The 12,677-nt window shown below is 41.8% G+C and overlaps 3 protein-coding genes across 4 annotated transcripts; 1 reads left to right on the forward strand and 2 right to left on the reverse strand.

Annotated features, from left to right (window-relative positions):
- Positions 1–122: 122 nt before the first annotated feature.
- LOC115562395 (hydroxylysine kinase) lies at positions 123–6,765 on the forward strand. Of its 2 annotated transcripts, none has more exons than XM_089257816.1 (4): positions 123–286; positions 1,982–2,335; positions 5,581–5,705; positions 5,764–6,765. In XM_089257816.1, exons 2-4 carry the CDS (start codon positions 2,013–2,015, stop codon positions 6,591–6,593), a joined length of 1,278 nt encoding a protein of 425 aa, XP_089113942.1. In that variant the 5' UTR covers positions 123–286; positions 1,982–2,012; the 3' UTR covers positions 6,594–6,765. The 2 variants fall into 2 exon arrangements, with proteins under 2 accessions (XP_089113942.1, XP_089113941.1); XM_089257815.1 differs by lacking the exon at positions 123–286 and adding an exon at positions 1,757–1,937.
- tos (Exonuclease tos) lies at positions 3,167–5,402 on the reverse strand. Its single transcript, XM_030383831.2, has 2 exons — positions 4,554–5,402; positions 3,167–4,493 (listed from the first exon to the last, which is right to left on the reverse strand). Exons 1-2 carry the CDS (start codon positions 5,355–5,357, stop codon positions 3,324–3,326), a joined length of 1,974 nt encoding a protein of 657 aa, XP_030239691.1. The 5' UTR covers positions 5,358–5,402; the 3' UTR covers positions 3,167–3,323.
- Positions 6,766–7,296: 531 nt separating the features above from the next.
- On the reverse strand, positions 7,297–12,632 carry msl-1 (male-specific lethal 1). The gene is made up of 2 exons (XM_030383851.2): positions 10,717–12,632; positions 7,297–10,660 (listed from the first exon to the last, which is right to left on the reverse strand). The coding sequence occupies exons 1-2, from the start codon at positions 12,115–12,117 to the stop codon at positions 8,165–8,167; spliced, it is 3,897 nt and encodes a 1,298-aa protein (XP_030239711.1). The 5' UTR covers positions 12,118–12,632; the 3' UTR covers positions 7,297–8,164.
- Between the last annotated feature and the right edge of the window lie 45 nt (positions 12,633–12,677).

The following is a 12,677-nucleotide window of genomic DNA, read 5'->3' on the forward strand; positions in this document are numbered from 1 at the left end:
ACAGCCATTCACAAGTAAACGCGCGGGGGAGATATTTGAATTGGTTTTTCGTACATTGCGCTAGAGTTTAGCCAATTTGCATTTGTTGTAATGTTTTTGTTATGCCGACATTTTAATTCAAATAAATCATTACGTAGTTAAACATACAACAAAATAAAAATTGCGACACAGCTACCCATATACAGTCACAGCCAGTCCAAGTCAGGTACTTGGGCCAGCGGTCAACGCTGTATCGAACCGAAACGCCAATGTTAGTTTAAATTGACCAGTTGTATGAAACAGGTGCGTGCTTTGTCTACCTGATTGTGAATAATAAGAGCAGGCCTAAAACTTCTAATTGGTTTGCCAGCAATTTGCATTATTACCCATCAGCTGTGCATATTTACAATGTGCGTACGTGTGTGCTCGTTTGTTTATTTGTTTGGATATGCGCCTGCCCAGTGGCGAATGCAGTGTATTGCAAGTGCTACAAACGTCATATGAGCGCAACAAAACTGCATTCGAGTCAAGGTCATCGGCTCATTCATTAAAATTGTATTTTAAAGTGAGAACGGATGTAGCCCCTTCAAAAAAAAACTCCAACAATCATTATATAATTATTTCAAGCGCATACTTAACTCTCTCTTTTTCTCTCGCTCTCTGTCTAGCTTTGTCTGTAAAGCTCATTCAAGCAGCGCTTTAAATGCGCAATACTCCCGCTACGTTGAAAAGAAGAACCAGTTAATGCTTTAATTGAAAGCTTATGACTAACGGATACCCTGTATGTCATTTATTTACACAGTGTCATTCAATGTTAAGCTTTTGAATTGAATGCAAATAAATGCATTGTATAATTTATTCGATTAGATTAGGCAATATTACGTAGACCCATTGAGTTTGTTTATGTCTATCAATTGCAAGATTGCAGTCACTTGTTATTTACTGATTTGTACTATCTAAATTGCAACTCAGACGACATAAACTATAAAATATATATAATATATATGTATATACACAATTCAATCAATCATATACATATGTATATTTATATACCATGTCCAATGATTAACATTAAGTTCGATTAATGAGGTGCGATCACGACTTGCTTTGTGCTCTGATTGAGCAATGTTGATAAACAAAGCAAGAGTTACTATACTCGACTTTGATATCACTAAGTAAGCGATAAACAAAATTTAGAGCATATTTGTCTTTGAAATTATCATACTTTTGTACATCGTTGTACTTTCTAAGATTCATTTCATGAAGCTGCATTGTATTTGATAATTTAGTGTCTTGCTTTATCTAAGCATAGACTTTATTAATTTTTCTGTGTCTTGTCGGTCATATTTCATAAATTTCAGTCTGTATTTATTTTCTAGTTTGAAACCAATGTTTGCATTTAATTTTAACTACTTTTTTATGATCTTCACCCTACAATTTTATTTTTACTTATTTTAGATTTTGTAGATACTAACTCGTTAACTCACTTCTCAAGACTTCAGTGTATGTTCAAATTATTATTCGAAAAAGTTGTTGATGCAGTGTCCCAATTGCAGGGCTAGGATAAGAGGCAGGGGTAATAATGTAGCCAAGTCGCAATCAAAATGTAAACAGTAAAATGCTATAAAAAATTAAACAAATAATAAAATTAGCTGAGCAAATGTAGCAGGCGTGACCCACACAAAGAAACACACACACACATTTGCAGTCACACGCACTGCCTTTAAGATATGAAGAAGATGTTGGCAACGTTGCGACGTTGACGTTGACGTTGACGTTAGCGTCGACAGCGCCGTCAACTACGACATCAACATCGACTGCGACAACGAACTTGTTTCAATTGAAGCGCTGCTGTCGTCCCCTTCGCATCGTCCCTCTGAAAAAGCTGAAATTCAATTCATTTGGCTTTTGAACGCAAAGCCGAGCACTTTTCGATCGCATTCAACATCATCGCGTGTGTAAGCTTTTAAATGTATTCTCTTTCTGTTGTATTCCGATAAAGGCAAGAACAACAATATAGATAGACAATAAAAATGGAGCAGTGGAATAATGTGGAGCTGAGGAGCATTACCAAAAAATCGTACACATTAAATCACGACTACGATGGAGCCCAAAGGCTGACCAAGGCTAACGAGAGCTCCAACGAAACGTCAACAAATGGAAATGGCAATGCCAATGGCAGCGAGAATAATCCGTCGGACAGCAGTCAGGTGCTGCAGCCCGGCTCAGATATCAAGCCTAAGCTGCAACTGGAGGAGGTGGAGCCATTGGTGCGACGTCTGTACGGTATCACAGTTAACGAGCTCAAGGAGCTGAAGGCCTACGATGATCGCAACTATCTAATACAGGAAGATTGGTGAGTAAAAATATAAGAGAGAAAATTAAAGTATCTGAATTTTTAAAAACTATTCATTTCAAAAAAACTATTCATTTAAAATGCTATACTTCAGAACAGTTTATCGGGATTGTCAGAATTCTAAAGAGATTTTGTTTATACTTCTTGAATTCAATTTTTTTTTTAAGTTATAAAATTACATCATTTTTTAATTATACTAACAAGATCTTATCAAAATTATTGTTAAACTCTAGATTGCTAGAGAACTATGAAAACAACATACTAGTAATAGAAAATAAATAAAATAAGAAAATTCAATAGGTACTAACTATAATAATATTTATATTTTATTGTCTTGCACATTCCGCAACAAAGTTTAAAAATCGTCGGCGGGGGTATTTGAACACAGATGACAAGTATTTACAAACGGCGCGGAAGGGGCGGCTAAACAGAGACACAAACACATACAAGCACACACACATATGCACACCTAGGTTTATTTATAGCAATATTAATTAAAGTTAGTCGTGCGGGGGGCAATGGAGCTTGACGTAGTTGCCGTGTTTGTTATTATTCTCTCGGTCACCTTGACAGCAGCCCATTTTCGTTATCTAGAAACACGCTGCACACTTACCTTGGCGCATCTCCTTCAGGTCATATGATCAGTTGCTTCATAAATTTATCCAAACACCATTCCCAACTGCAGCTGCCAAGTGCTTGCAACGACTTATGAAGCGCCATCTGGCGGACTGCAGCGCAGTTCATATAACACCATTGTGCCAATTGGAATTTATAATGCCACTTACTGAGCGGCTCGACTCGACCCTAATTATTTACATTTCTAATGACTCATTTGATAAGTATCTCTATATATATTTGTCATTTGGATATTGGGGCAGTGTTTGAGAGTACAGCCTTAGTCAGCTTAGTATTTCAATAAATTAACTTATAACAAATTGATGGCACTTGAACAACAATTACTACACGATACAAATGCATATTGGGCAGGTTATTTGAGTAGGCGTGGCTTGTGAAAGCCAAACATGCTTAACTTTGTTTGATTCTCGCTGATCGGCATCGACTTGGTACGCCCCTTCGCCTTTGGCTTGGACAGACCGACGCGCCTGGCAACGGGTGCCAATTTTAGCTGTGGCTTTGCTTGCACCTGGATGCTCGGCAGCGAAACGCTGTCATCGTCCGAGGATAGCAAAAGGATGTCTTCATTACTAGAAGCGGCTACGGAATGGGTTGTGGAAGAGTCTACGTCCTTTTCTGGAATGTTAGCTTCTTGCGACTGTTCGTTTGGCTGCTCTGGCTGCACCATTTCTTGCAACACTGGCGGTTCTACCTGCATCTGTTGCTGCTTCTCGTCTGACAGTTGTTCTTTAGGAACCCTTGGCATGCGCTCTGTTTCCGAGGTGCGAGCACTGAAGAACCGACTGCGTACCTCTACCTGCTCTAGCACCTCTGTCAAATTGCAACGCTTCGGGGGATTAGCTCTGGACTGCTCCATTGTCTTTAGGGGACTGCATTTACTAGGGCTCACCAGACGCAGCAACGATGCGTTTTCACAGACAGCAGGCGGGCGTTGCAGTGATTCCTTGGCAAAAGGGTTGTGGCGACTTTTACTCAGTACAGGCGAAGATGGGGGCGTGCTCTGGCTATTACTCCGGCTCGGGCTACGTTTACGTTTGCCCTTAAAGCTGTAAACATTTATCAGTTCAGCCTCTGTCGGCTTCGCTTGCTCCTGCCGTTGATTGGCTTCGATCTCAGCCTGTATGTTCTGGCCCACAAAGTCGATTTTCTTGAAGAACAGCGCGCAACTGCTCTGCTTCAGTTCCACTGGAGTTTCCTTGATTTCCTTTTGCCAAATACTTCTGTGCTTGCTGCGCTTAATGGCATTTGCTGACGCCGCTTTTGTGGCAAGCGGCGTAGCCTGATCCGGATGCCAGTTATCCAAGGCCTTGAGAGTAAAAGGATTGAGATTTCCCAATGCCAGCTGCATTGCCTTTTCGCTGTCTGGCAGCAATGAGCCTGCATTGCTGCAATAGCGTTCATCCGTTTCATAATCCTCTAGAGGGTGCAGTCTTTCCATGCGTTTCTCCAGCGGATTGTAGATGTACATGTGCTTGAATGTCGCCTCTGCCTTCATGAAATTTTCAATGTAATCATCATCCACCTGCAATAGAAATGCGAACATGTATATTTTTCCAATTGTATGCCGATTGTCCGTACTCACCTCCAAGTTACGCATATTCAAATATTGTGGTATCTTCTTCAGTGCTATCCGCATATCGTCCTGCTCCGTTTTCAGTATGAATTTACACGCTTTCGCCAGGCCAATGCCTGGCAGTGAGTCCAGATAATCACAGCCCGATAAGATGCACATGCGGCGAAACTTTTCGAAATGATAGCGTTCCTTCGAGCAGCCCATGGCCAGATGAAACTTTTCAGCCTCGACCAGTAAACCGTTACCATTGAGATCCAACTTAAATATGACTTTCTCTGCACCAAAGAGTGTGAGATCCGAGTCCTCGGTTATGATATACTCTGCTATGCCCGCCTTGTTGAGCCACGCCATTTGTGCGTCGGCTTCGTAGGGCGCCACAATACAATCGACGTTGCGCTCGCGGCACCTCTGTATGAGCCGTAGCGCCATCTCGTGTGTGACGTCGACACCACGACGCATCTGGGAACGCGCCTCTTCCACACGGCCCAGCCTCAACAGTTCTTTGGCCCGTTTCTGACTCTGTTGACGCGATTCGCGGCGCCGCTGTTCAGTGAGTGCCTTGGCTGGCAAATGTTGTCCGTCGAATACCAGAATTACCTTGATATCGTAGGACATCAGCATTTGGACGAATTTCATGCAATACTGTACGTAAAGATCCGTATCCTCTCCACGCACAATTTTTTCAGCACAGCTGAAGACACCTTTATGCAGCCAACAGTAACTGTCGACGGCGACGGTGCTACCTCTCAAGTCTTTTAGGTGCACCTTGGCTGATGCCTTTTCCAAAAACGGTATCAGCCCGGTTATACCCATCACAATTGCTTATATTTTATTATTAAATTATTAAAGTTAATACAGCATTAGGTAAAATAATTAGCAAAAAAAATACGCGCCAAAAAAAAAAACAACTTATGCGGATGCTGCTTCTTGCTGCTGCCAATCGCCCCGAATCGCACGTTAGAGAAACATTTCTGCGCTACTCAGCACTACAGAAATTTAATTCAAAATTAATAGTTTCCGTTTTCTTTTGCTGCAGCAACGTCAAGAATCCGCTGATTGTTTCGCATTCGCCACATGGTTATGTGCTGAAAATTCTCAACGCCTTGGATTCCAAAAAGGAAGAAGTTGTGGATGCACAAAATCAACTTTTGCTTTACTTGGGTAAGCACTGAATATATTTACACAACTGTTGATAGTAATAATAATATATCCAAAAAAGCCAAACAAAATGTGAAATGTCCCCGACCCATCGCCAATGCACGTGGAAATTATTATTCTGTGGAGCAGATCAACGGAAACAGTCATGTGGTTCGTCTGCTGGAATTTATACCAGGTCAAATGTTCCACGAGGTGCCGACAACCAAAAATTTGCTCTATCAAAGCGGTGAGTATTTGGCCAAATTGGATCGAGCACTGAAAAAGTTCACGCACAAAGCGTATGACACACACAAGACTCTGTGGATGTTGCAATCGGTGCCGCAGCTGCGCGATTTTCTGTACGTGCTCGAGGATCATCAGCGTAAGGCCTTGTGCGAGGAGATAATCGAGGCATTTGAATCGAAAGTGCTGAGCGTGCTGCCCACACTGGAGCTGCAGATCATCCATGGCGATTACAATGAACAGAATATCGTGGTAAATACGCTTGCTCAAGCAGCAGGCGGAGATGCACATCGTGTGACGGGCGTCATTGACTTTGGCGACACCAGTCGATCGCCCTTAATCTTTGAGCTGGGTATTGCCATGACCTACATGATGTTGCAAGCTAAGGATTTGGCTAGTGGTGGCATTTTCCTTGCTGGTTATACCAGCATCCAGTCAATTAGTACCAACGAGCGTAGCTATCTCAAATATTGTGTGGCCGCCCGACTGGCCCAGAGCTTGATCATGGGCGCCTATACGCACACCCTGCATCCAGGCAATGATTATGTCCTGGTCACTCAGGCTCAAGGTTGGCTGCTTCTCGAGCAACTGTGGCGAGAGAGCCTGGATACGATTGATGAGCTGTGGCAGACAACGGCCCATCAATATCTCACACAGAGCACTAAATAGTTCGGATTCGATCTTCCGCCCTTCACGAAAAGTTTGATGTCAATTAATCGTAGAGTGTGTCCAATTTGTAGTATTGAAGTATCTTTGCATTTTACTTTATTTTATGTATTATTTTAATTATTGTTATATGTAATCTTTTATAATTTACAATAAAACTTGTTAAACAATTAAATGTACAGCTTTATCTTATTCAATTTAATTTTATAGTGGGCGAATAACTATGTATTTATTTTCTTTAATAATTCAAGGGAAATTCGCACTTTGAACTAATTAACAGCTAAGTAGATTACAGCAAAACTAAAAAACAATTATGAAAACTAATATAAAACTGCGAAATAAATGTTATTTGCAATATACAAGCGCATCGAAAGATTTGCTGTATAAAAACCTTCAAAATGATAAATTAAATTGCTAAGTGTGAATTCAGTTGAATCTATATATATACATACATATATAGAAATAATCACCCGGGTACTTAGGCTAGTTGTTAATTTATGTTCTTAGAAGCTAGAAAATTTACAGGGTATGCTCATGCCAGAACTCTTCTGCTTACACAAACGTTGCACAAAGTACAGATATATATATATACATATATATCAATATATATATAACGAAAGTAATTCCAATATATCAAAACTCAGAGCTCGAATTGTTATTTTTACAACTTGTTCATCAAGTTTTATTTATTTATTTTTGCCGCGTATTCTTTTTTTTTTTTTTTTGGTTTTGAATGAAACAAATTTAAGTCTTGGGTTCAAAAATTATAATTAAACAAAAATCAAATATTGTGTTGTGATTGCTTATTCGAGATCCGTAGTTGATTCAGTACTAAATGCAGACAGCTGTTCATCTACCCTTAATTTGCAATCCTATAAAAACTAGTCAAATGACGATCAGACTTCTCTATATAAACTATGCAATTTATTAGTACACAACAAATCTCCTCCTCGCACACATACGCACACACTCATACAAATATATACCTGAGTAACGAGTTTCTCAATACACACACACACTTACACATGCACACTCACATCCTGTAACCAGTCTGCATTCAGTTGGCAGCTACGGATCCTTATAACAAACTATGAATACAAGCATTTCTGCAAAAATTACTCAATAATAGAAATACAAAAAAAGAAAATATAGTAATATTCATATACATAGGGTGTTTGAAGTCTACAATTTTCGAATTTGTTAAAGCCGAACCAAGCCAAAAAACTTTTCGTTTTCTGCCTTTTCATTCAATTATTTTTGCTGTTAACCAATTTAGGATAAAGCTGAGATGTTTTTTTGCTTTTTTTGACTGTTTTATAAATATTTAACATAAGTTTTGTTTACGTCATTTCAATACGCTTTAAAGTCTCTCTATAACTAACGACTGTTTACATAATTATTAATGGATATAATTTAAAGTTAATAAAAAAAATATTTAAAAAAAAAATGGATAAAGATTTCATATATATCTATAAATATATATATATATATATATATATATATATCAGCAATGTGCAACGTCAATCCGTGGGTATGTGGCATGTGGCAACTGTGCTGCTGCTGCTGCGGCACGCCTAACGTCGCCTTTGCCGCTTTCGCCGCTTGAGGAACACATAAGATGAATTCATTTCTTGGTGCCGCGCCTCTGCCGCCGATGTGGGCAGCTTTTTGCTGGCCAATGTTGCCACTGGCATAGCCTCCGCTCTGAGCCGGGCAATCGCCGTCTCACCGTGCACCGCCTCGAGCCAGGGCAGCGTAAAGTTCGGTTCGCTCTCACTAGGCTCCGCCTGTAGATTGACAACATTCTCGCCGAATGCCTGAACGGGCACCTCGGTTACATAGTTTATGGCCTCAATGTCCTCGGGCAGCGGATAGAATGTTGATATAGGCAGGGGCTCAAGCGGCACCAGCACCTCATCCTGATTATGACGCACACGCAACGCCTCGCTGCGCATCTGTTCGCGTATGTAGCGTGCATCGCGCTTCTTACGCTCAATCTCATCGCGCACGTACTTTTCGTGGCGACGCACAAATTCGCTATCACTCAATGGCTCCGTGTCATGCTTATCGTCACTGGGATGTTTGCGGATCACTTTCCACTTGGGTATCTCGAGACTGGGATTGTCGGCAAGCAGCTCATCGGCTTCCTCCAAAAAGAATTCATTGTCACAGTGAAATTCTTGGTCCTCCCACGAACGTGTCGTATATGGCTCCAACGATGTCAGAAATCTGGAATTGCTACGCGGTTTTTTAATAATTGTGCTCTTGTTGTTGTTGGTGTTGCTACTATTGCTGCCACTGCTAACGCTACTAATAGACTGCGGCGTTAATGGCGTTTGTATAGATGTTGTTGCTGGTGCTGGCACAGTTGCAACTCCTGCTGTTGCTGCTCGCTTATTATTACTGCTACTACTCGACAAAGTCAAACTGGGCGACGTTGCATTTGTCGGCGATGGTGCTGGCGTAATTGTAGCGCTTGTCTGCGCTATGGGTGGATAGATTAGGCTGGTATTCTGCATCTGAGATTTCTTGAGACGCACAAGCGGCAATGGTTGCTGCTGGCTCTGCAATCTTTGTTGTTGCTTCTGCAGATGTTCATGCAGCTTACGTTTCGTCTCTTCCTCAATGTTGGGGTCTTCCTTTTCCTCTTGCTGCTGTTGCTGTTTGGACTGTTTTAGCTCTTTGCTGCCACGTGGCGTCTTACTACGCTCCTGCTCGATGGGCTTTTCTTTTTCTAACTGTGGCTCTATTGGGCTATCATTTACTTTTCTCTTTAGCTTCTCGCGCTCTAGTCGTAGTTTTTGCTCACGCTCCAGATTTTCCTTTTGCTCACGCTCCAGTTTCTCCTTTTGCTCGCGCTCCAGTTTCTCCTTTCGCTCACGCTCCAGTTTCTCCTTTCGCTCCCGCTCCAGTTTCTCCTTTTGCTCGGCTTCTTGTTTTTGCTTTTGTAACAGCGCTGGATCTTTCGGCTGTATCCGTTTCATATTTAGCTGATTCATCCACGCCTCTTCATCTTCCTCCGTAAACGTACCTAAAGTTGCCTCCTGGTGCTTTGTATACGGTGTATTCGCTGTCCCCGTGGCCTGATTATTTTTCAACTTATCTGCACTACTTGCGCTTTTCACCTGCGACTCAGTTGCCTGATGGTTCGCCTCCAACTGATGTTGCTGCTTCTGCTTCAGTTGCTTCGGCTGCTTCTGATCCTCCTGGTTTGCCTCAGGCTGATGCTGTTGCTGTTTCTGCTTCAGTTGCTTGGGCAGCCTTTGATCCTTGCCTTCGCGTGGAGTTTTACGTTCATTTTCCATCGACTGTTTTTCCGACTTGGATTCCGGGTATGACTCGTCAAGGCTTTGCATTAGCTTTTTCTTTATCACCTCAAGCTCCATTGTTAATTTAAGCTCTCCCTCCTGCTTTTGTGTATGCTTTTGCTCGTGCTGTTGCTTTCGCTTTTTTCTTTGCTGTGCCATGTTCTCTGTATCTTGCTCTAGTATGGCATCGGACATTCCTTCTTTTTCACTTGCAGTTGATTGTGTTGTTGTTTTTGCTGCTGTATTCGGTCCCTTTACTGGCAGGTTTTTAAGTTTAACAATACGCTCCTTCTTTGTGGTTTCCACATGCGACTTGGTTATCCGATGGTTGGCCGCAGTTTTAACCGTTGCCGAATGCAGCCTTACTTTTTGTGACATTACTGAAATTGTTTTTTCTTCAATTTCCTCTTTAACATAAGAAATGTGTGTGGTATCCTCCTTCTTCTCGCACTTGTCCTCCTTCTCATCATGCTCCTTCTTCTCCTGTTGCTCCTTAATCTGCTCTCGCTCTGCCTCCTTTTCTGCATTTACCTCTTCCGCCTTCTCTTCTTTTAACTGCTGTTCTACTTTCTTCTCATTCTTCTCAACTTTTAATAGCGACTTTGTGGTCTTTGTTACTGCCACAGGCAATGTGGGTTCATCACATTTTTTCGATTGGAAACATTTGTTTACAATATCCTCTGAACAATTTAAATATTTCAACTCATTTTTAATGATGCTTGAGACTTTCTTGTGTGGCTTCGCGTGCGCGGTATCTTGCAACTGAAAATAAAAATATATAAAAATGAAACTCTCTTGTAAATATAGCAAACGCTTACCTGTCGGAGCAAGTCCTCTTGCAGTTCTTGTTGCGAGACATCCATGCCCATGTCTATGTCGCCATTGTTAACTATTTCGGAGCCCATCTCAATTACTTCCTCGTAGATGTGGCCATTGTAATTGTTATCATCGACTGTCACCTCTTCGGCACCCAGCTCTTCTTCAGCTCCGATAATAGTTTCGTTACCGATTTCCATGTCATGTGCTTCGGGCGTTTCAATATCCACATGTTCCTGTTCCTCGTCAATCTCCATTTCCATTTCCACTTCCTCCTCTTCCACCTGCTCCTCTTCCACCTGCTCCTCTTCCACCTGCTCCTCTTCCACCTGCTCTTCTTCCTCCTCCTCTTCATGTTGTTCCTGCAGCTCATGTTCTTCGTGCTGATCTTGAAGTTCGTGCTCCTCAAGTTCATCGTGCTGCTCATGATGTGCGTGCTCCATATGCTCCTCGTGCTCCTCATGCTCTAGCTGCTCTTCCTCTACAATTTCTAACTGACTATGAAAGTCGTCTATCTGAATTTGCTCTTCTTGCTGTTTTTCCTCTTCCTGTTGCTGTTCTTCTTCTTCCTGCTGTTGTTCCTCCTCCTCCTGATGCACACGATGCAAAAAGAAGGTTCTGACTTTCTTGCCGCCATTGAACTCATTGCGAGACTTATTATTCTCTACAACCGGTGTTCTTGGCGGCAAATCTGTAACAGATGTAACCAAAACATTTTGCGTTTGGTTCGAATGTGTCGCATGCGTCGAATAGCCTTGCTGCAGCGCCTCCTGCTGCAGAAACTCTATTGTCTGTGTATGCTTGTCCGCACAACATTGATATTTAGCCTTGGGCTGCTCATCAATTTCGTTTGCTGAACGCTTGATATGCCTGCGAAACTCCTTGCGGAGATCCTCAATGGTTTGGCTGAGTTTGGCTATCTGCTGCATTAGTTCCTGGTTTTGAGAAAGTAGGGTCTTGATGCGCCCATTTTGATCCTCCAACTTCTTGTCTTTCTCCATTAAACTTTCGTTTTGAGTATGCATTAAATCCAAGTGGAGCACAATCATTTTTTTCAGCGTGTTGTTCTCCACTATCAATGCGACAACATCTGAACCGCTACTGCTGCTCCCGGGTTCCGGCAAAGGGACTTGAGATAAGCCAACGCCGTCGACTCCTCTGGCATGTTGTGGTAGCTGTTGTTGCTGCTGCTGCTGTTGCTGGGGCGGCGGTGGCTTGTAATAGATGTTGCCACCGCCAGGACCAATGGGAGGATGTTTGTTGTAGCCGTAGTTATTGTGATTGCGCTTGTAGTTCTTGTAGGGTACCTGATAGGTGGATCTTGGTATATGCGGAGGACCACCGTAATTGGGTGGCTCCATGTAGCCACCTCTTTGTTGTTGCCATTTGAAACGGTTATCCATTGCACAGTCACAAATGGCACACGCACAAACGTTTCTTATTACTGTTTTCTGTTCACAAAATGTTGTTCATAGTTTTGTCGTGTTTTGTTTTCGGCTTGCAGCTATTCACCACGGCACGCCAACTTTTGACAGCCGCAGCTGATGGACGAACACAGCAAAATGCGTAAAACGGAAATATTCACCACTCTAAATTTTTTTCTTCTATCGCTTTTTCCCAGAAAAATGCGCGTTTGCAATATTTTTGCGTGTTAATCACACTGACGCTATGACATTTGGTAATTTCATTTATTTTATTTGCCAAATGGCAACTTTTCGAATACTTCTTTTAGTTCTTTTTTCTGCTTTTTTGATTTTATGCGGATAATGTAAACTCGCCCGAAAAAAGCATTTTAGAAGTATGGCGTTACTAGTGTTGCCAGGCTGCACGAGTACAGGGTTGCTTAACTCTGCCACGCTGCCAACTGTTAATTTTCACCACTTCTATTTTGCCGTCTGCTCTGTTTTTGTATGTTAAAATTCATAAATTAATTGATTGTTACAATATATTACTGCAAATTATA

The sequence above is a fragment of the Drosophila navojoa genome, chromosome 3 (genome assembly GCF_054131105.1).
Source record: "Drosophila navojoa isolate 15081-1374.11 chromosome 3, UAZ_NAV_1.0, whole genome shotgun sequence".
Taxonomy (NCBI): Eukaryota; Metazoa; Arthropoda; class Insecta; order Diptera; family Drosophilidae; genus Drosophila; species Drosophila navojoa.

Coding starts and splice junctions, on each gene's coding strand:
- LOC115562395 (XM_089257816.1), top strand. CDS start 2,013: ATGGAGCAGTGGAATAATGTGGAGCTGAGGAGCATTACCAAAAAATCG. Junction 2,336..5,580: donor TATCTAATACAGGAAGATTG/GTGAGTAAAAAT, acceptor CTTTTGCTGCAG/CAACGTCAAGAATCCGCTGA. Junction 5,706..5,763: donor TCAACTTTTGCTTTACTTGG/GTAAGCACTGAA, acceptor TATCCAAAAAAG/CCAAACAAAATGTGAAATGT.
- tos (XM_030383831.2), bottom strand. CDS start 5,357: ATGGGTATAACCGGGCTGATACCGTTTTTGGAAAAGGCATCAGCCAAG. Junction 4,494..4,553: donor TGAATATGCGTAACTTGGAG/GTGAGTACGGAC, acceptor TTTCTATTGCAG/GTGGATGATGATTACATTGA.
- msl-1 (XM_030383851.2), bottom strand. CDS start 12,117: ATGGATAACCGTTTCAAATGGCAACAACAAAGAGGTGGCTACATGGAG. Junction 10,661..10,716: donor AAGAGGACTTGCTCCGACAG/GTAAGCGTTTGC, acceptor TTTTATTTTCAG/TTGCAAGATACCGCGCACGC.